The sequence below is a fragment of the Gadus morhua genome, chromosome 3, assembly GCF_902167405.1.
Source record: "Gadus morhua chromosome 3, gadMor3.0, whole genome shotgun sequence".
Lineage (NCBI taxonomy): Eukaryota > Metazoa > Chordata > Actinopteri > Gadiformes > Gadidae > Gadus > Gadus morhua.
The window spans coordinates 9,581,985-9,604,685 of NC_044050.1; the positions used below are offsets into that span (position 1 = coordinate 9,581,985).

The following is a 22,701-nucleotide window of genomic DNA, read 5'->3' on the forward strand; positions in this document are numbered from 1 at the left end:
TTCCAAGTTCTTTAGTTAGCTGATGACCTTGCAGACAGCGCGTGAGTGCGTGCGTGTGTGTGTGTGTGTGTTAACTAAAGTAGTGACACGTAGTTGTGCGCCACTCAAAGGACGCGTGATGCAATAGATAACGCAGCACGATGACATCATCCCAAGTGTGGGTATTTCCAGGTGTTTATTCTACCAACGTTCAGATGAACACCTCCTATAATAGGAAGCTTCTTTGTGGCAATAGGTAACTGTGCTTTACTAAACCTAAACACAGGAATTCTAACATGGGTAGGCTATTTCCTGTGTTAATTACTTTCCCTAAATATTATAATGGTTAGGCCTATGTTTTTCAACGTTGTATAATTTGCAATTGAATTCATTTACACAGAAAGATATAAACGACATATGCACAATAAGAACAGAACACACTGCTTCAGTCCTCGTTATATAGAAAGATCCACATTTATTGAGATATATTTACATCTTTCCCCTTAGAGCTAGGCTAATTTACACGGGTTTGCGACACACATGAAACCTTGGCAACGGAACACAAAATACAATCAGGAGTATGGCAGCGTCACACGTATGGCACACGGTGGTCAGGAATAACATGGTGGTAAAGACCCACAACAATCATATCAGGCTTTGAAAGGGGAAGGGAGAGGGGGGGGATATTCAACAGTACCGAGTTCATGAATTGTAAACATCTCGTGAGAAACATCCCCACAGCACAGAGACGGCTGTTCACTAATTAGGTGTCATTTGCATGAATCCAGAGTCACTTGGAGTGACTTCAGAGACATATCGTTAAGGAGAAGGGTTGAGGCATCGTGCTCCAGGATGCTTACAGGTTAGGATGCTTGAATGGGATTATAACCCAGTACCTTTTGTCTGGAGGTTGAAAGCCCAAATCAATACACATCCTGAAGAATAATACCTGCAATGTCAGCCTTTCCATTGAACTGTTGCTTTTATTCTTGAAGTTAGGAAGTGCGCTACCTCCAATTTGAAAGCGACATGAAACAAGCTGAGGAAAAATGTATAATTTGTAATTATTATTATTATTACAAATTATATATTTTTCCTCAGCTTGTTTCATGTCGCTTCCAAATTGGAGGTAGCGCACTTCCCATAATGGCTGTTCCAGCTATAGTATATGAGCTGGTGGAAAACACTTTTCTTACAGATACATTTTCATAAGAAGTTAAAATAGCGAAATTATGATTTTGGTCAAAACATATTATGGAGTTGACGATCCTTTCCCAAGTTTAAAAATAATAAAAGCACAAACACATCAAATGCAGGTAAACACTCACATAGGCAGGTTTGATCAACGACAAATGAGGAGAAATTAATATATGTCAGTCAAAATAAATGAATAAATTCAAGTTGGTAGTTGAATGAAATACTCTACATACAGTACATGATATATAGGGGATGGGCCGAAATACAAATCCTTTATTAAGAAAAGGGACAAAGTTGGATTTTAAGCAAAGGCGGGTCGAATGAGGTGTTTGAGGAAAGTGTGCCCTCTTGTGGGCAAGCTATGTTAAATTCAAATAGTTGAAAACTAAAAAAGTACACGTTTAATGGCTTGTTTTATTTGGGTGCATGTTATCTAGATACACGTTTTGCATCAGTGTGATGAAATATGCCTAGAATTAAATAAGGTGCTTCAAGCATCATTTAGGTTTATATAGCCTATATAGGCATATATCAACAGAATATTGAAAGAAGGTTTTTTGGGACTTTCCTGTGAGATCTAGACACAACTTGCTGTATGTTGCAACTAGCTACGAAGTACACCTGGTAGGTTATGGTTAAGGGAAAGAGGTGATAGCATATAGCAACTGGAAAACTGGCACACAATGAGCTTGTTCAAAAGTCACCCAAAACAGGCCTGTGTTTCTAGTAAGTGATCACGTTTGTGTAAGTATTTGATGGTGCTACTGAAGTTAGAATTAGTGTTCATATAGAGTTACAGGTCCTAATACTAGCTCAGTTTGTTCCGTTATAACTGAAGAAAATATAATGTCAGTGACATTTTTAAAAGTGCTAATCGGCCATGTCGCTCTACACTAGTTATCTTACAAACACTTTTTTAAAATACTTGACATTAAGGTAACTCGGTTAAGAGAGCCAATGTCCTATCAACAGACAAGAGGCATGCGTTTCTAGAATCACTTCACGTTTGTACACAGCCCCCCCACCCTCCCCCCCAGGTTCAGCGGTAAAACCAAACCAACAAACCAACAAAAAACTGGACATAGGTAGAAGAAGTCATAGAGCATAAAAGCACCACCGCTAAGACCTCCCCAAAAGCCCTCCCTGTTATCATTACTACACACAGGAAGTACAGCCCCTTAAATCAGTCTTCTGTACGCACGATAAAGATTCCCCTCCCCCATCTCCACATCTGCTACATCAACCATAATCACTATAGCAACTTTACAATCATACCTGCGGCTTACATTGGTGATACGTTGGCGTTATAATACAGTGGATTTTTTGTTTGTTTGTGGTAGAGTTCTTAGAGCTTGTGCTTCCTTCTAAAAGGGAATCACATGTAGGACTTTAACAAAATAATCATTACCATGAGATTTGGCTCAGTCTGGACATAGCCCATATAACGTCAGTTTGAAATCCCCCGGGCAGCTGGCGTCCAACTGCTGACCTCTGTGGAGTGAATACCATATATATATCATTACCCTGTTAAACCTGATGAATATAGAATGAATCCTTTAAAGTCTCTCAGACACTTCTGCCAATAATGTCAAGTAATGAAGTTGCATATCACTTTGATTAATGCCTACCTCAACTGTCTTTATTTTAAAGATTTTTAAATTTCTAATATAATCACCCTTATTGTGATTATATCAATATTTTATGTTTTATTTTATGTGAAACCCTCATTTTCATCTTGGAATAATAAAGTACATGGTATTTTATCTTCCTTAAGACACAGATTATATAAAGTTTGCATATGACCTTACCTGGTACTTCCTGTTAGCATCTCAGATGCATCCTTAAATGCTAGGTGAACAAACTGGAGGATAGAAAAATAAAAATGTCAGAGCAGCTCGAGATATTATAGGGCAAAGTTTAATTCTATTTTGTTTTGCAGCATCTGAAAGAATGAAATGGTTCCTACCAGCTTTCTCTGACTGCTTCAATGTCACTCACTAGATTCTGCGCTAGACAGATCCCAAATATCTGCGAAAGAAAAACCGAGAAACATAACAATATCGTCATTATGAATGCAAAATAATTATTGACATGTAATCATTATTTCTACGGAAATATTATAATAAAGTCTATATTTAAATCCTTCCTTTACATCATAAAGGAATTATTATGTACATAATTAGGGATATTAGAATTATTAATACACTACTGCTATTATTATATTTGAATTATAGGCATGGATACCGATATACAAATCAATATAACCAATAATAGTGTATGATAGAATTATGATGCAACCACTAATATTAGATAGTTATTAGAACCCCCAACCACAAAGACCCCGACCTAGCGCATTAGGTTCTGATTGACTCCCCACCTGTAGTAATGCTATTCCTATAAAGATTCCTGCCACCACCGTCAAGTTGTCTTGCAGCCACTTCTCAAACTGAGGAACACAGCCTTTGATGTAGATGAAGGTCCTCTGCTCAGAGTCCTGACAACAGAAGGACACACACATATATCACATACACATATGGACACATTGACATACACACACATACAGTAGACATACACATCACACCAACACGCAAGAACATCGTTGTAGCGGTTATACAGATAACACATACTGTAAATTAATTAAACTTTTTAATCATTGTTATGATTATGAATGAATGTGTTTTATGTCTTTCAAAGATTTATTTTAAGTGCTGTGGGAATATATAATGACCATCTATTATAATCAAGTATTTGTTGCTAGAAATCCTCTATGAAACCACTTGTTCCAAAGACTTTTCCTGAGCATGTTTTTCCTCAAACAAGCGGTGGCTTAGATAATGACATGTTACACCACACCGACACTAACAGATACTGTGGGGTTACAGCTGTTGGTGGATGTATTTATGGTTGTTATAGTAACGGGGTTTCCTCTAGAGGTTTAGAAGAACTAGAAGTTTTTATGTAATTTGGATCACGAATGAGAATGAGCAGCATTATGTTCAATGTTTTTCACAGTTTGTGTCCGTGTGGTTGGACGCTTTGATATGATAAAATAACTTTTTTTTTTACTAGATCATTCATACTAGTGACAGTGAGTGAATAAATGTATTGCAGCAGAGAGTTGTTAAAAGAAAAAGACCAACTAAACCTACAATTCGTAATAATTTATTGTTTCGATCTCAAATATCAAGGAATTTGACATTCCTGTGATAGTATATTTATTTCATCAGAAAACCTGTTACCCCATCACAGTGATCCTAACCTATGACCCCTCCTGAAGTCAAATTCAGGTGGGCTGAAATAAAGTAGCAAGTACTAAAAAGAAAACATTATAAAATTTTACACAATTTTGAAAATGGATTTTCAATATGGAATGTAACGGCCGAAGCAGAAGATGGGTTGGGTTGGGTTGGGGGAAAGGGGGGAAAACTGCATATCTTTATTATGAGTCATGCTAAAGCCAAGACTGGGCTCAGGACTGGCCCAGTAGCCTTTTCTTTTAGGGGGAGAGCAAGCTATAAGAGCAATATTGTACTCAGGGCGGAGTACCTGATGACCTCAGTGGGCCATGCCCAGCTAGAACAACACAACTCCTACTCTGACTAGAATGTTCCAGCAGAATGTTCTAGAATCCTTGTTTCAAAGGTTCCATTGGCTGCCTTAAGAGGGGTTTTCTTAAAGTGTGTGATGATGTGACTCACCGTTTTGGCTCGGATATCATAGCCACATTGTGTATTGATGACATCCTCCTGTAGAGAGAAAGAATATTATATTATTCAACAGACCAATGTGCCTCTCTTCAAACCCTAATATCCTTGTGGTGACCATTTAGAAGGACACAAATACTGTACGACATTTAACTACATTTACCAATGGAACCCTTTATAGCCTTTTCTTAACTTTTGTTGTTACTTGAGGACTAGGATAGATTATCCTAGACACTTCTCAATAGGCCATCAAAAACAGAAACAAAAACTGATGTTCTTCCATACAAGTTATGTCTGTCTTACTGCAGCAGAACCAGGACCTTACTCAGCATAATGAGTGGACATTTTCTTTGTTTTAAAAGAACAAATAAAAAAAGAAATCCCCAAGCCGTCAGATAAACGGCCTTCCTTCCAACCACTTCCAAACTCTTGTTTCTGTTGGCGTGTGCGGACATAGCAGAGAGGGACTGGAAGTCATGGGTTCAGACCAGGGCTGATGACAGCTGAAGAGCTGCCTGGGTCTACTGGGCCTCATCAGGACACAGATAGCTGCTCTGCTATCAGTGACAGGGCACAGGATAAAGACCATCCCCTTCAACATGCCAGCACTCCAGGATGCTAGCCTGGCCTTACTATAAACTATACTGAAACAGTTATACTATATTAGATATATACTCAAACTATAATACATAGGGATTCTGTATTCCACAGTTGTATCATTCTTGTACGTAATATTAACATATTGAAATCCATATATTTACAGATTTTAATAACTAAAAGCTTAAACTTTAATTTACCCATTTGGCAGATTAGTTTTCCCAAAGCCCCCTACAGTGAATGGATTCAGATAACGTTGGGAACTGGTAGGAGGTCGGAATCTTGCTCATGACTGCCTACAGATAGACTGCAGACATCGTGGTTTTAAGTCTGTACCAAAAAACTGATGGGAAGGCTAGGAGAAGTCTTGGGAAGACATTGAAAAGTCTTGGGAAGTCTAGGAGAAATCATAGGAAGGCTAGGAGAATTCATGGGGAGGCTAGGAGAAGTCATGGGAAGGTTAGGAGAAGTCATGACAAGGAGAAGTCTTGGGAAGGCTAGGATAAATCATGGGAAGGTTAGGATAAGTCATGGGAAGGCTAGAATAAGTCTTGGGAAGGCTAGGACAAGTCTTGGGAAGGCTAGGATAATTCTTGGGAAGGTTAGGAGAAGTCTTGGGGAGGCTAGGAAAAGTCTTGGGGAGGCTATGAGAAGTATTGGGAAGGCTAGGAGAAGTCTTGGGGAGGCTAGTTGAAGTCTTGGGGAGGTTCTGGAGAGGGTTTTACCGCCGGGTCTTTGGTGCAGCAGGAGAAAGGCACGCCACACTTCTCCCTACTGGGGTTGAAGTCTGTGCAGTTGAAGTAGATGTTCAAGTTCCAGTCGTCAGCCCCAAAGGCGCCACAGCACTCCCACTGTTAAGGACACAAGATAAAGAACCGACACACACACACACACACACACACACACACACACACACACACACACACACACACACACACACACACACACACACACACACACACACACACACACACACACACACACACACACCTCAGTACAATCGCTAAAAATTATAATAATAAGCTCCATCAAAGCCCATTGAAAATTAAAAAAAATGTTTTAACATGCCAGATAAAAATAATGAACTACAATGCTAAGAAGGTGGAAGCCGTACAAATCGAATAAACACACATATTAAATGATCAGTAATACAACATTTAAGCTTCTACTTTTTCCGGTTGTTTTATTTTATTGCTTTAACATTGGAGAAAGCTCTCAATTGTAGGACGCACAACTAGACCACTTTGGTGTTCTAAGGCTCAAAGCTTTGCTCTGCGTCAATCGATAGACCTACAGACACATCCTTCAGCTGATTTGATGTTTGTGGACAACACTGCACCAGGGCCCACCATTGTTACGGGGGACCAAACTGTACAACGTCCGACGTGGACTTGTCTCTAGATAGACGAGTGCATTGCAGAGATACATGAAGCCTCAACAGCCCATCCTCACGTATTCCTGGGTGAAGTCGATGAGGTTCTGTAGGTCGATGTCGTCCCGGTACGCCCGGATGTTGTTGTTGATGAAGAAGTTGAGCTGGTCCTTGATCCAGTCCTTGAACACGAAGGCCAGCACCCCGGCCGTCAGCTCCAGGAAGAAGATGATGCCCAGGAACACCGAGAACTGAAATGCAATTATACTTAGTGCTGTCGGCTGTTTAGCTAGCAACTCTGCTCTCACCCTAAGCAAATTCCGGGCGAGACTGAGCACAATCTAAGCATACAATCAATATTTAGGCAACTCCAAAGAAAATGTCGGATGTAAGCGCTGCACCAGCGAGTTCCCAAGAACAACCAGACAAGAAAAGAGTGCAGAGTAGCGCAGGGCTAAAAACAACATGGCTTAGCGTTGAGCAAACTATGGGTACACAGTAGCACCAAATCCAAGCAGATACATTCTGTAAGCAACACAAGTGCCACAGCTCATTCTTCCTCTCAAAATCTGTTTTTGTGACTTTAAAGTCTCATCGGTCACATGTGTGATCACATGACGTGCAGAGACCTGGAGGCTGCCCACGTACAAACTTGAGCAGGAAGGAGTTCTCCCGCAGAGCGCCGATGCAGCCGGCGAAGCCCAGGATAAACATCACCCCGCCCACCACCAGGAACAGCCACACCGGGTCGAAGCCCCCCAGGTCGGTGATGGACGAGATGTTGGACAGAACCCCCTGCAGAGGAAGAGAGGAACACAGATGAGCAAGTTTCCAGTTTGAACACAGATATAAATTGGACACACAGGCTTTATGTTCTCATGCCATGTGAGGACCCGATTGGAGTAAATCGCGTGACCTGACCACAAAGTTATTTTATGTACTTGCATGTTATATCATATGATGTACTTGAATTGCATATTATATCATATGATGTAATTCAATTGCATATTAATATTATATCATATGATTTACTTCAATGCATATTATATATTTATATATATATATATATATATATACACTCATACAGTATATCGTACTGTAGTATATGTACTTATGTCGCATACTACATTGTACTAATTGACTATAAACTGCACTGAGGAGCAGGGTAACAGACATCATGTATTATCTGTATATAATTCAACATGTACGGCTCGGCCTATAAAATACAGTCAATTCAGATACTGTATACAACTGTGAACTGTGGTCAAGTATACTAGGGCGACTCCGCCCACACTCAGAACACAGAGAGTGTGTGTATTATGGTTCATTCACAAGTCATTGTGCAGAAGGGCTTCCCACACGACAGCAGAACATTCCTCCGTGGTTCAGTAAAGCCGGCAGCAGCAGCAGCATGAGCTCACCTCGCGTCTCTCTCCTTCGGGATTCAGGTTGATCGTAAAGTCTACGACCGAGCCGGGCGACTGCGCTCGTCACCACTAATTTATCGAAAGTCGCTAAAGAGTGGCAATCTATACCGACGAGGACATTGAATAGATTGAATGAATAATGAATCATAGCTCATTAATAAAACTCACCTTCTCACTCCATGCCCACAATCCGATGCCAAGAAAAGCCACACCGAGTAACTGAGAGGGGAAAGCAGATAGACAGAGGAGAGGGAGAGTGTGAGACCGAGAGAGGGGATAGGCAGAACCAGAGTATAGGGACAGAGAGAGAAATGAAGACAATGATGATGAGGTAGAGACATAGAGAGAATAGACAGACCCAGAGTTTATGGACACACAGAGAGAGAGAGAGAGAGAGAGAGAGAGAGAGAGAGAGAGAGAGAGAGAGAGAGAGAGAGAGAGAGAGAGAGAGAGAGAGAGAGAGAGAGAGAGAGAGAGAGAGAGAGAGAGAGAGAGAGAGAGAGAGAGAAAAAATTGATATGTAGGGGATAGAGAGGAGAGACCGGCAGTTATTTTTCTTTAGCTGTCTGTTGTTGTGTATCTCAGGACAGTAATCATCTGAGCATTTCTGCTGGGCCATGTGAGAGAGATAGTCAGATTGGCCACACTTGTTTTCATTTGAGGAAACGTGTGTATGACTGACAATGCTGGATTGTATGAGATCTGTAAAGGTCAAGTGCAGCGTAATTCAAAAGACATGAAGTCTTTCATGATTCATGAATGATGACTGAAATCCCCCCAAAAATGAACAGTAGTAACAGTGTTTTTATTGCGTGTTAAGGGATTAATTTGATGATATGAAGTTTTAAATGCCTCAAACTGTCTCTTATCATATATTTTTGGAGACACAAATATGACTCGTAAGCGCATTTTAAGTTTGAATACTGCAGAAAAGTAAGTCTCAGTTCTTGGTCGCTCCCTCAGTAAGACCCTAGAGGTCAATCCAAGCTTCCCCCGCCATTTGTGAGATAGACTAGAAGTCTTAATTTAGAGAATTAATTTAGCCTTTGTGTTATTTCAATATTACTATAATATATAGAACGTATCTGGATCTGACGTAATGATTGTGTCAGATAGGTTAATGTCTGTTATACTAAACTTGGTGTACGGTTAGCTGTAAATCGATGGATAATGTGAATACCCTGATGGCACTATAGTGATCATATTATATTTTATATATAATAATAATTATATATTATTATAATAAATGCATGTATTGAAATACATGTTGGATAGGCCAGAAAATGTATGTTTACTGGCTTTAGCTGATGACAACACACACAAATAATAATTTATACAAATAACAAGGCCTACTACATTTACACTTTTTACACTGTTTGGGATAAACAATCGCTTAATATGTGCAGAGCACAAGAGAGGCTATTTGAGCGAAGTATCAATGCATCATCATCGACATGTAATAGCGATCATTGTCAGCAATGTGTAATAAAATGAAACAATGAAAGGAAGTGGTTCATCTGTGGTGACAATGGAATGCACCGACAGCAGCGAACACAACACAATATGTCCATATGGCCTGATGCGCAAGTTATCTTTCATGCACAAATAAACAAAAGACAGACTGGGGAGGACGGACTAACGGGTCGGGAGGGAGATCTTTCCCAGTTATGCTTGAGATGGCACGGAGCTAAACGCCACAAACAGGTCTCTGCGGTAGGTTACTTACCCAAAATATGATATTGAATCCAAATATGAAGTATTTGATGCAGCAACTGACTTCTTGAGCCTTGAAATGCTTCCCTGACATCATCTGGACGCCTTGACTAATGTGCCACGCTTTACAACGAATCACATGTATGTGTTGACAGATTCGGCCGCTCTCGATCCGCCCGCTGCAAGAGCGACAAACGCGTCGTTAATAACACGTTAGCGTTTAATTATGAAGGACATCTTGCATGTCGATGGACAAAATGTGTCTAAATGACGCAGGGGAGGGATGTCGATTCAATGTGTTCCTCGCCGATGTGTTTGTTTCCCCTTCCAGCTGTAAACGGCTCACCTCAAACAACCGAGAAAAATATATTCCACTGAAGCAACCCCGATTAAAACCGCATGTGTGCGCTCTGATCCATTATCTCGATACGGCTGCTGTTGTTTCTGTGACTTGTTGGGGAGCGAATAGAGGCCCGCAGGAGAACCGAAGGGGCGGGACTTCCTCCTCTAACGGTGGCGATCCGACCGCTCACTTTCATGCCTTTACCCCAGAACTTTTCGAACATCGTCTATGTTTATATTATTCTGTTAATGTCTGCAGTGAAGTACAACATTTTTATCTAAAATAACACGTTAATATTGAGATCATTGATCGTCATTGGTCATTATTATAATTAATATTTTTATACAGGAATTGTTACTTCATTTGTAGCTATTATTTATAAACAATAATGCCATCAGGAATTGCGCAATATGACTTCCATAACTACTTTCTTAGAACAACCTGTCATTTTAAACTTGTCACATAATGAATGCCACGGCCAGACAATTATGTATAATCTCCATAATCTTGAATGGAAATTCCTCTTTCTGAACACATTGTAAATAAGCATGGGCGCATTCATAAATCTATGTAGGATATAATCGCCCCCTGGTGGCATAATATGGCAGCTCCAGGATGATTACTGATATAATGCAAGAACAGGTGGGGGAAAAGTTGTGTTTGAAAGTGTGAATGTTTCAAATTAATGCAATTCAATGCTATGCATTTATTATCGGAGATAAGGAAACAATATAATATATTGAGTATTTCAATTTATTGCATTACATATTCCTATAGTCTTGTTACAAATATTGATCAACATTATCAAAATATATATTTATTTCAGTCCTATTTCAGGTACAGAGGGAAAATCTATACAAACACATAACCCAATCCATTGTAACCGTTGTTGACTCTTTGATCTATTCTTAGAAGCGGGGGAAGAAAGATAGTCTACGTAAATAAACCCTGTATATTTTTTTCTCAATGTCCTATTTTCAAAAGTATTGGGTATATTTGAATGAGATACAGGAATAATGTACACTACAACAATGAGGTAGGCCTTTACTGTGTGGTATTCCTGAATTATAGCTTAACAACAATATCACTTTAATTTCACACATAATCTATCAAAATGATTTGACACACATGCTTTACTTTCCATAGTTTTATATTCATACTCTACTTAAAATAATAACATTCATGTAGTACAACAAAGAATGTGTTGAAATATTGCAAAAAAGCATGCAGGTAGGAGTTTTAATTGTTCCTTTGTTTACAAAAATAAGAACTTGACTAATAAAGGGGAAATCAGGAAAGATTACAGAAAATGTGTTTCCTTCCCATTAATTAACACAAATAAATAGAAAACTAGTTAAAAGTGATAAACATGCACATAGTTTTGAGCTAGATTCACTTCTGTAAAAGTATGAGATTAACCAATAACACAACCTTTGGTGTTTAAATTTGCTTTCAGAGAATTGTTTTTGTACTTTTGTAATCCTACATTCTTCCATTGTACGGCAAACTCACGCATCTTGGATCTAAATCGGACGGGCACATAGAAGCGCAGAGTGATCAGCAAACCTTAAACCAGAATCCAATGTACTTCAGCTATCTCGGCCTGTTCCTGAGAATTCAACTCAAGTCTGGCAGGGGTCAGTACCCTGCCTGGATGGTTAGTTTAACGATATTTTGCCCCTCCTGTTACAAAACCCATGGTTGCAGATACAAACATGAATGTGACATAGGTGAGATGCTTAAAAAATATAGAATTAGTATTAATGCAGGAATCCTTCATTATAAAGTATTGCATAAATATGGTTCTTAGAAAACTTTAATACATGCATGATTAACATTGTTCAGAAATAAAACTTGATTAAATCTTCTCGAAAGTCAGTTATACCCTGACTAACTTATGAACAGCTAATAATTGTTTTGGTATTTTTTTTACAACTCACAATGCTAGTTTTGGAGCATTGTAAAAAAAAATAAGTACCAACAATGAACATACAAACCTTGACAAAAATATAGAATATACAGATATATCTTAAATAAACATATGAAATACTACCAGCAAGTATTTCATCAAGCGTGAGTCGGCAGCTACACACGCACCAGACCTGATGATTTTTTCTTAAAGCAGAAATGTTCCCTTGTAGTCACACACAAATACAGACAAAAGGAAACAAGAATCATGATTCTCCTCTAAGCGTACACTTGAAATACTGTTAAAACTATAGATCTATAATTAAAGAAACATTTGCAGAAGTATCAAACTAACACTTTTGGGGGGGTTAATCAATACAATGTTAAGTCAGAATTGACCTGATCAGGATTCCACAATCATTAAAGTGCATCAATTGGATGCTACAGGAATATCAAAATGGCGGTTCATACCATGCAGGAGATTGACCTGAATTATCTCCTGATTTCACCTTCTTCTATTTCTAACCAGAACACATGATTTCCCATACGTGCCCTCCACTCACAGTGTGCACTTCTCAGGTCTGATAAACCTTTTTATGTTGTCAATACGGACGATCCTGGTGTAGCTCTTGTGCTTTGGCAGCAGATTGCATTAATGGTACTGTTCGTCATACAAAGAATAAGGAAAACAGGCCTAGGGGTTAAATCATTAGTACAGGCCATATACATATCTCTTACAACATCCAATCATATTCAAGGGTGTATGGTGCATAACTAATTCCCTGCGCCTGTTTCAGCCCGCCGCTTCACTCCATTTTACCAGGTCAAGAAGACTGATGTCTTTTTAGGACTTGGGTTTGTGAAGACTTGCTTCTTGTGACTTGGGTCTTGTGAGGTCTTGTGTCCTGTGAGAACTTGCTTCGGGTGAATACTTGTGTACTGCGAGGACTTTTGTCCTGTGAGGACTTGCTTCGTGTGAACATTTGCCTGCTGTGGGTTCACAGCTCATGTCACCTTGATGGCTGACTTCCTTTGGACGCAGAGGAAGCTGACGTAGGGGACGCCTATGAAAGCCCAGCTCTCATTAGGCCAGAACATGATGACGGGCCCCCGCTCAGGTGCCTCGGTGGCCACATCAAAGTAGGCGAAACAAACGCACCCCAGATAGGAGGCCAGACAGATCAGGATGTGCCTGGAAAGGGAGGGTATAAGAGAACCTGTTAGAGAGACAAATGTCCCAGCCCGGTGTACAGTCCCCTGTTTATTGACATTGTATGTGTCTCTCCATGGTGTATATATGGCAAATTTTACTTCTTGAAAAACAGAAACAGCACTTTCTTTCCCAGGTTTCAGATGAATGTATTCGGTTATCATTTATCTATCTTTTAACCTCATTAAGTTCACTTGTTCTTTACCCCATGTTTCAACAGTTAAGCACAGTACTTAAAGCTTTGTGGCATGCATTTCCTCTTGGCTGTTGTGCTGCGTGAAGCTCACCAGGCGCAGTGCAGGTAGGGGAAGTTGACAGACGACCACATGTCACAGAATATCCTGTCACTGAGCCAGCACAGCAGCGCCAGGGCCCACCAGAACCCAGAGACTAGGCCCAGCTTGAAGACCCTCAGGTTCTCACACCTGCCAGCACCACAACAACAGACCAAGAACACACATTTGATTAATATACCTGCAGGGAGACGAGGTATATATCACATAAACATCATGGGTTTTGCATGGTTCTTTTTTTTTTTTTTTTACACAGGTCACTTGGCCAAGAGACGCATGGTTCTCTTAATAGAAAGTCACTTCTCCAAATAGGATATTAAGGCATCCAAGTGTCTGTCCACAGTTTCTCTATCACACACACACACACACACACACACACACACACACACACACACACACACACACGATACTCTGAAAAGTTGTACAGTCTGCTTTTGTGCAAAGTGAAAAGTTGCTTTTTTCCAGTGTCTAGTCTCCCTACTGCCTCCTTAAAGCTCCCGACAGAATGAACCACAGACAATGGAGGACAAGTGTGGAGACTTGACCCTCAGTGCCCTGACGTTCTGCCCTGTGTCTGGAGTCCGCCCAGCCTGCTTTGGTCCAGTCTGACCGCGGCAACCTCCCCACCCTCAGACATTCCTGGCCATCAGGATCAGCTATTCTTAGACGTGTAAGACACCCCGGTCCCACCGAGGCCGTGGCAGATGCTTGGTGTGAATCAAAGATAGAGGACGGCTATATTGAGAGTTTCCGCTCCGTTGCTCTCTGAACTTTGGGTTGGGACATGTTTTTATGCTCCTGTCGTCTTGGACAACAACACACGGTGACATTACAGGGCCGCTGGTCAGTTAGCCAACAAACACACAGGAAAGAGGAGGAACCAAATCAAGGAGTTTGGTATTTGCTATTATAAAACTAAGGAGTCACTCTGGCTGAGCAGAGCCAAGTCAGTTTGTTTTTTAATCAACTCTAACCTACCAACGGATGTCCAGGGTCTGTATAGGAGGAGAATAGCATTAACAACTAGGGATGCAGCGAATATTCGGCCACCGAAAATGTTCGGCCGAAAATGGCCCAAAACATAATGTTAGGTTTCAGCCGAAGGAGTAAAAAGGCCGAACATAATACACCGAACATTTTTATTTTAGATTAAAAAAGAAAATATATATATATATATATATATATATATATGTTTTACCCATTTATTTAAAAGGTACATTGTTCTTAAATGCTTGCTAAGGTTTGCTGGAATGTAAGAAAACGTTCAGTATTAAATAAATATTTTGTATCAAATTTGTAATTGATTTTTTTTATTGAAAAGCAAGACAAAAATATTTATAAAGGACATTTAATTGTTTGGTTTATGCAATGGTGAAAAATTAAAGCAAAATGAATGAAAAACTGTAAAAGCCACATTCGGTATTCGGTTTTGGCTTTCGGCCAACTGTTTCAGTATATTCGGTTTCGGTTTCGGCTAAGAATTTTCATTTCAGTGCATCCCTACTAACAACCAAAGTCAAGTCGACTTTATCCAACATAACCTTTGCTTCTGCTTTGTTTTAGGTTTTTACTGTCTGCCCATTCAGCACATTGTGCACCTTTAACCCTCCCTAGTAATAGGGCTCCATCTTCTGTGTTCCTCTTCAGGGATACTTCCCCCCAGGGGTTTGGGGAGTTCCTCTTCAGAGGGCTCAGGGTTAGGGTTGTGTGGCATAAAATGTTGTGTGTGAAGCCTATTGAGACAGTAAACGTTACACAACCTGACAACATGTTGTCCACCGACAACAGCTGGCGAGCTGTTAGTGGGGCATGGCTGTAGAAGGGTTGAGATAACGAGAAACGGCAGAGGAAACTATTGACTCAATGTGTGTGACGGGTGTGTGACGGGTGGGAACACAGATTACCAAGTGCAATGCTACTGAAATGTGTAAGTCATGACAGAGACAGATAGACAGAGAGGCAGAGAGGCAGAGAGGCAGAGAGGCAGAGAGACAGAGAGGCAGAGAGACAGAGAGGCAGAGAGGCAGAGAGAAGACAGACAGAGAGACAGAGAGAGAGAACAGGGCATTAAGGCATCAGGGAAAGGGTGCAGGAAAGCAGTACAGAAACACAATCTTGTCATACATCTTGATTGGAGAACAATGGGGATGCTTGCATTCCACACGTAAAAGATGAATGATAATTAATAAGCAAATTGCTGCAATCATTTTATATTGATATGTCATCACTACACTGAGCGCATAGTTGCCCTGTAGCGTACTTAAGTACGATTTTTTTGCACTTGTAAAAAGTTAAATCGCGTTGGTAGCCTACACTCAGACGTGAACTTATTTTAATTCATTCATAAAAAAATAAAAACATTTGGGAGTATGCAAATTGTTCTAAAGAGTTTTAGACTCCGGCGCAGCCCCGCCTTCTCCAGTGAACCAAGAAAGCCTGCGCCGTGACGAACGGGGGATTTTGGGTCAAACACTCAACTTCGCTATCGCCCCAACGTGAACCGCTTGCCGCCAAGTTTATTGTTTAATAAACAATAGGGGTAGAAGGGTCGCATGGACTATCCGTCATCCAGCTCATGTTGCGTATCTGTTTGTGTGCGCGTGTCGGCTCATTAGCATCTTTACCGTGGCCTGAGCACACCTCTCCGAAGTGTGCTCAGGCCAGGGAATTAAACTGTATTTGAGTACGGATGGCGTGCTCAAACTAGCCAAACGATCTAGACCAGGGGTCAGCAACCTTTTCAACATGCAGTGCGAGTTTGACATTTTCTCGTTAATGAGCGTGCCTTAAGCAACGATATATAAAAAATTAAGCTGAATTATGACACAGCGACCAAAAACCTTTCCAGAAGACCTGGAATTGTACTAATCCCATATAGTCTACAATCATGCATCAACATTTTAAATAATTTTTTGGTTGTTATATTTGCAACATGGGTTTACAAATTATAATTACACATGTCCCATCTTAAAAAAACATTGTCAGAAACTCATTCAAAAACATATTGTGAGAAATGTAAAAAACGAGAATATATGAGAATGCTGGAACCATCCACATGCTTACAGGCAACTTGCAACAATATTTTAAAATGTTCTTCTCCATTACTCACAACATAGGTTTAAAAACTATTATTTGATCCCGTTTCAGAACACTACTTTCTGTAACTAATTAAAACATATTTGCACTGAGAGGAAATGCCCAAAACAGAATAAACTGCCAAAAAAAAAATCGGTAGCAATGATTATGCTGCCGCATTATGCTGTTAATTTTTTTAATAATAATAATAAAATCAATAATAATAAAATAAGTCTGCCAATGATTATGTTGCCCCGTGCCAGTGGTGACATGCGTGCCTAGGGTTGCCGACCCCTGATCTAGAGTTTAGGGGGAAAACGTGGGGTACAGATGGCCTAGTCTGAGTGCGCCCTGAGGCTGCACACTTGTTGTGCATGGAGTCATCGATGCACACAGGATAAGCCAGCCGTCCCCACACACACACTCTGGAGGACGTCCTATAGCCTGGATCACCATCTCCATGGACCTTTACCGTTGTCCTCAAACGCTCCAATGAACCCGTTTTCAACATCATCACCCTGGGTCGGGTGTTGTGGAAGAGCACAGAAAAGCCACCTAGGTGATGTGTCGCAAGGACATTGCTACACACACTGTTCTGCAAATAAGCTTTGCTTAATCGGCCATGAACATCAAAAGCTGCCTTTATCACTTCCAACTCAAAACGCAAAATAATAGCCACAATATTAAATCTGCGATATCAAAGATCTAAAGATGTGCATGAAATATATGTCAGTCGAGTCAGTAAATATATAGCATGAGGTTACACAACGGTGATTGAGCCCATGGTCCACTGATAAAAGCCTTTGCAGAACTGAGTTTCGGTGGCGACATTCCTGCCATGCGATAAAAACACGAGCACTGCAGATTTAGTGCTCGGTTTCCATCACACAGCATTGGTGGTTCCTCCAGAAAGGGTTTGTTGGAGCCACCGCAACAAATTCCTTCTTCAACTCACTTGTGTGTGCGTAACGGGGACTGTCGTTTCTTGAGGTGGGGTGACGTCAAAGAGATCAAAACGGAAATCATCAAGATTTTCCCTTTAATGTCCTTTTTTTTTGTCTTCTATACCCCAATTATTATTTTAACTTGGCATTCAATCTTCTGTCCTCCAAACCCAAGTAAGAACAAGTTGTGCACCAGGCTCTGGTGAACTAGAGTGACACCCCAGGGTGGGAGTTCCTCTAATGTGTTAACTAAAGGGCACCGGCACTCTGACTGGGTTCGCCAGTAACCCTCCCTACAGAGGAACAACAGTCTGAGCCAACAGTCGGAGCCTCACAGGCTGTGTCTCTAGCTGAGAACCGCAGAAAGGTGAACAATGGACTAATGAAACCGACAGCACTTCCAGGAAAACGTAGGAATGTGGGAAACCGGAAGAAACCACACACACACACACACACACACACACACACACACACACACACACACACACACACACACACACACACACACACACACACACACACACACACACACACACACACACACACACACACACACACCGAGTGTTGTTTAGTGCTGAATAACATTATTTTTACATCATAGCTTCCTGCAGGATAGGGAGTACAGGACCAAAAGTACATTACCCCCGGAGAGGGTAAACACTAGGTCACTTACACAGCCTTGAACCCTGGCCACCTTTCAACACGAGTGTCTGTCTCTTTAATGATTATAGCTGACCGTAACAGCTGGGATTAGCCCTGTCATTTAGGTCTTGAAGAATAGATACACCAAGAATATAGACCAATTTTTAGTCTGTAATTGTGCGTCCGTGTGTGCGGGCAGGTGTGTGTTACAGACAACAAAAGTTGATCCGCCTCATCATAGACCAAAGATTTTATTCAGGGAGGTGAACCGTCCCGTAGCTTACTCTTAAAATGGCTTACTGCAAATAAAAGTACAAATGGGGACCATTATCACGCCGGCTATCTATTGTAGGCCAAAGAAACCAGCCACCGGAACAAATACGACTGCTCGGCCATACCAACTATCCACACCATGTTATCTTGCTGTATTGTTGAGTGCCAGAAGTAAAGTAAAGTCTGCTGTAGGTAGGGATGTGTGACCAAGGTTTGTCTTGTACGCAAAATTGCTATGACTCAACACCGCAAACATCATTTGCGATAAAGACACGCATGAAGGAAACCAAACAAAAGAAGCCACGATAAAGAAAACACATTAATAACATAAATTTGCTCATGTGTCTAAACATTTGACACTGCTCAGGGATTCTCCTGCCTCCACCCTAAGCCCTGCCTTGCTTACTTAAAGAAAAGTGTTGACAAAAGATTAAAAATCATAGCAATAATCATTTCGGGGGAGTACTGTAAAGTATGTAAAGTATTGGCTTATGACATATTTAAAACTCATCCAAATGACTCCTAGACAAACCGAGGCTGATGGGGGAGGATTTGGGGACGTGACTGTACTGAACTGACCTCCTTAGCTCGGTGATGAGCAGCACAGTGCAAGGGATGCCCAGAGTCATCAGGGACAGGGCGTTGACCACGGGTTTTACGAAGGCCAGCCCAGTGGTGATGCCCGACAAGATGCCAACCACCACCTTGAACCTCGTCCTGAAGAGAGGAGAGAGAGCCATTGTTCAAGTGTGTGTGTGTGTGTGTGTGTTCGTGTGCGCGCGTGTGTGTGTGTGACCCCCATAAACAGGACCACCAAGTTCAAGGTTTATGAGGACATTTGTGACCTCACAAGGCCTTAACCTTGCATCTGACCATTACGTGTTGGACATTAAAATGATGAAAATGTTCAACCTCAGCTGGCAATTTGCATATACATTTGAATATATGATAAACGTTCATAACGACATTCAGGTCACTCATTTGAGTAGAAACTTGACCCAAAATCTTGATTTTAGACATTTTACTTACTTTATTGTGAGGCGCACTATCTCCTATTATGCACTTGACTACACTTAAAACTCAAATCAAATTCTAAGCACATTACAAGTACAAGTATTTTTATATAAGGCTGCGGAGAGGAAACAGTATTGCTGGCTCAATTACAATGGAAAGAGAAGTAAAGACATGTGCTGCAGTTTTATTGAACAGCTGTCACTATTTTTACCAGATCTATAATTAAACTGGACTGTAATACCACTGAATCCCTGACATTTACCAACAGCATACTACAGAGAACTCAGGAAGTTGGGGTAGAAGTAATAGTAGGAGTGCTAGTGGTAGTACTAGTATTAGCAGTAGAAGCATAAGAGGAGCAGTAGTATTTGTAGTAGTGGTAGTAGTCATAGAAGATCCCAGAGCAGCTGATCTTTACAAGGAAAGCGTAGGCTACTGTTGCAGCTGAAAGACAACAGTAGTTTCTAGTGCCTGACAAAGGCAACATTAAATTGTCAGCATTTGCTATCAAAAAAGAGGGCTACTGTATAGATCGTCTATGCCAAAATGGGAAGGTTGTCCAACCACAAGATGCACAATATACAGCATCCTGTCTCACACTATAGAGTAGCTTAATGTCAATACTACCGGAGCAGGGGGTACAACCCAAGGTAGCTCCTGAAGTTGTTGAGCAGAGTCCTGTCCTGACACTTACCGGTCCTTCCTAAACATCCTGGGGAGGTATCGCTTGGGGAACCACATTGCTATGGCACACATCAGCACCCACAGGATGGCCAGCTCATCCAGCATCTGGCCCAGAAAGCTCAGAGTGGCATGGAAGTATGTGGATCCGATCCCTGGGGCACAACAGAACAGCATGCATTAAAAATACATGTCTTTTTTATTAAATAATAATTAATGAGCCCAAAAAGCGGTATAGACACAGATCAACTGTGATAGCCTGAGTTGACACATCTACTCAGCCTATCACAAAAATATCAGCCTATCAAAGAAATGGCTATAAATGAATAAAAGGGTTATTTGAACTGCATGCTTTTACATAAGCTATACAAATGAATGAGTATACAGAAGTAGTGCGTTCAAGAAAACTATGACTAACAAAATGGCCATGCAAAGTGCTTCACTGCATTGACAGTATGCAAAGATAAAAAATTGCACTTGACAGACTGAATGCAAACCTCATGCGATTCTGATCCGCTTGTGTACTGTAATTTACTTAAATATTGAAATATTATTATAATTGTTCACTTGAATTTGGATTGACGACATAACGGTTTCATGGCATAATGAGGTTTTCTGTGCCTCATGTTTTTATCAAAAGGCTGACAGACTTATTGTTATCAGTGAGAACTGTTTTCTTTTGATTACAGGAGATTGTGTTGTTTAAAGGAATTGTCATGGTGGTGTCCTGCTGATCTGAGACACATGGCCCTGCTCAGCCTGATAAAGTTTACTCACAGTTCAGCCTCAATATTATCATTTGGAATGGAAACAAATATCTTTGGAGTAAACAAAAGTAAGAAATAAAGTGTCGCAGTGGCTATTTGGACTATGGTGGAAATCATGGACTGTATGAAATAGGGTGTGCTTTTAAGAGTTCAATTTAAACATTAAGGCATTGTTTTTACATCCGAGTATGTGAACATATATTGGAGTGAAAGCTGCTTTGTTTCGATAACCGTTGACATGGCTGTCATGAAAAGGAAGAAACCTTATAACATTATGTTAACCAATTATGAAGAGATTCCTGTTTGGAGAGAGCGACTAATCGATGGGTTTGGGAAGGAATTAAATAGACATAATCCGCTGTTTTGTGCAAAGGTCACTTGGCCAGCAAAGCAATATTCTCTATTAGTAGTCACTTTTCAAAATCTGATTTCTAGGCTTGCAAGTTTTCAAGAAAAGCGAGACGTGCGGTCTGTCCGCAGTTTCTCTCACACACACACACACACACACACACACACACACGCACACGCACACGCACACGCACACACACACACACACACAGTATTGATATGCCAGTAAACTTACCAACAACCACTAGAAGACTCCATATTAGATATATCCCACTGTTGAAATGGGTTGCGTATTGGCGGAATAAGCACATTAATAAAGGCGGCAAAACAAAAAACAATATGTTGCTGATCTGAAATGGCAAAAGAAAAAAAAAGTGAGCAAAACGTTCAAACAGATATATATATATATTTATTAATATGCCAAAACAGCACAAAGGATGAGCCTTCTTTGCCGATTTCAACATAGACAAAAGGAGGCGAGAAAAACAAATCAAGGGAGTGCAACTTGAACTCAAGAGAAAACATCCCAGCTGCTTAGAGTCGCATAAAGGACAACTTATGCTGCGTACTATCCTAGAAATCTGCATTTGTAGCATAAAACAACTTTAAAACGCCATGCAGTGGAAAGAAAAACAATCCGCCGGTAGCAACATAGTTTCCAATCATAATTATCGAACATACTAAAGAAACAAAGATTGTGCAAAACAAAACAACAACCAAAAGTCACAGCGAAGTGCAGAGAGAAGGACAACAAGTTAGTAATACGAACCGTGTTGTAAAATTCCGCAATGCTTGGATAAATAAGGTAATTGCCTTCACACCAGTCCACGTCCGAACTACCGGCTTGCAACTGGTCCCAAAAAATGAGATTAACGCTGGACATGTTGCTGGAGGGGACAGCGCAGACGGGTGTCCGCGGTACCGAGTGAATATCAGCGGTGAAAACGCAATCCCGGAATCATGTGCGCAGGATGCAGTGTTTGATAAACATCCAGACGCGTGACATAAAAAATAAATCGACGTAGGCGTGCATTTTATACCACGGTCCTTGCTAGAGCAACCGCGTCGTGACGTTTATCTACAGCACAATGACAGCCAGCCTCCGCTACTCTTCACCCCTAGGAATGCGCAAGCGCAGTAAGCCTACGGTTAAAAGTAATGTTTTTGTTCCAAGTTCAGTTATTTTTGCGGGTAATCGATGTCTTAGGTAAAGT

At 40.7% G+C, this 22,701-nt stretch overlaps 2 protein-coding genes across 2 annotated transcripts; both read right to left on the reverse strand.

Moving 5' to 3' along the window:
• Positions 1 to 428: 428 nt before the first annotated feature.
• Positions 429 to 10,482, reverse strand: LOC115541126 (tetraspanin-5). The gene is made up of 11 exons (XM_030352910.1): positions 10,336 to 10,482; positions 10,003 to 10,168; positions 8,445 to 8,495; positions 7,498 to 7,644; positions 6,930 to 7,100; positions 6,203 to 6,328; positions 4,875 to 4,922; positions 3,554 to 3,670; positions 3,143 to 3,204; positions 2,985 to 3,037; positions 429 to 2,667 (listed from the first exon to the last, which is right to left on the reverse strand). Exons 2-10 carry the CDS (start codon positions 10,084 to 10,086, stop codon positions 3,025 to 3,027), a joined length of 819 nt encoding a protein of 272 aa, XP_030208770.1. The 5' UTR covers positions 10,087 to 10,168; positions 10,336 to 10,482; the 3' UTR covers positions 429 to 2,667; positions 2,985 to 3,024.
• Positions 10,483 to 11,069: 587 nt separating this feature from the next.
• Positions 11,070 to 22,587, reverse strand: acer2 (alkaline ceramidase 2). Its single transcript, XM_030352909.1, has 6 exons — positions 22,257 to 22,587; positions 21,723 to 21,837; positions 20,386 to 20,527; positions 19,257 to 19,394; positions 13,738 to 13,875; positions 11,070 to 13,432 (listed from the first exon to the last, which is right to left on the reverse strand). Exons 1-6 carry the CDS (start codon positions 22,368 to 22,370, stop codon positions 13,246 to 13,248), a joined length of 834 nt encoding a protein of 277 aa, XP_030208769.1. The 5' UTR covers positions 22,371 to 22,587; the 3' UTR covers positions 11,070 to 13,245.
• Between the last annotated feature and the right edge of the window lie 114 nt (positions 22,588 to 22,701).

What these genes read in the sequence shown, in the direction of transcription:
- LOC115541126 (XM_030352910.1), bottom strand. Translation starts at nt 10,086, where the DNA reads ATGATGTCAGGGAAGCATTTCAAGGCTCAAGAAGTCAGTTGCTGCATC. An exon ending in ACTCCTTCCTGCTCAAGTTT is followed by an intron (nt 7,101 to 7,497) that starts GTACGTGGGCAG and finishes ATTGCATTTCAG; the next exon opens with TTCTCGGTGTTCCTGGGCAT. An exon ending in ATGATATCCGAGCCAAAACG is followed by an intron (nt 3,671 to 4,874) that starts GTGAGTCACATC and finishes TTCTGTTGTCAG; the next exon opens with GACTCTGAGCAGAGGACCTT.
- acer2 (XM_030352909.1), bottom strand. Translation starts at nt 22,370, where the DNA reads ATGTCCAGCGTTAATCTCATTTTTTGGGACCAGTTGCAAGCCGGTAGT. An exon ending in GAGTCTTCTAGTGGTTGTTG is followed by an intron (nt 20,528 to 21,722) that starts GTAAGTTTACTG and finishes GTTGTGCCCCAG; the next exon opens with GGATCGGATCCACATACTTC. An exon ending in AGGATGTTTAGGAAGGACCG is followed by an intron (nt 19,395 to 20,385) that starts GTAAGTGTCAGG and finishes TCCTCTCTTCAG; the next exon opens with GACGAGGTTCAAGGTGGTGG.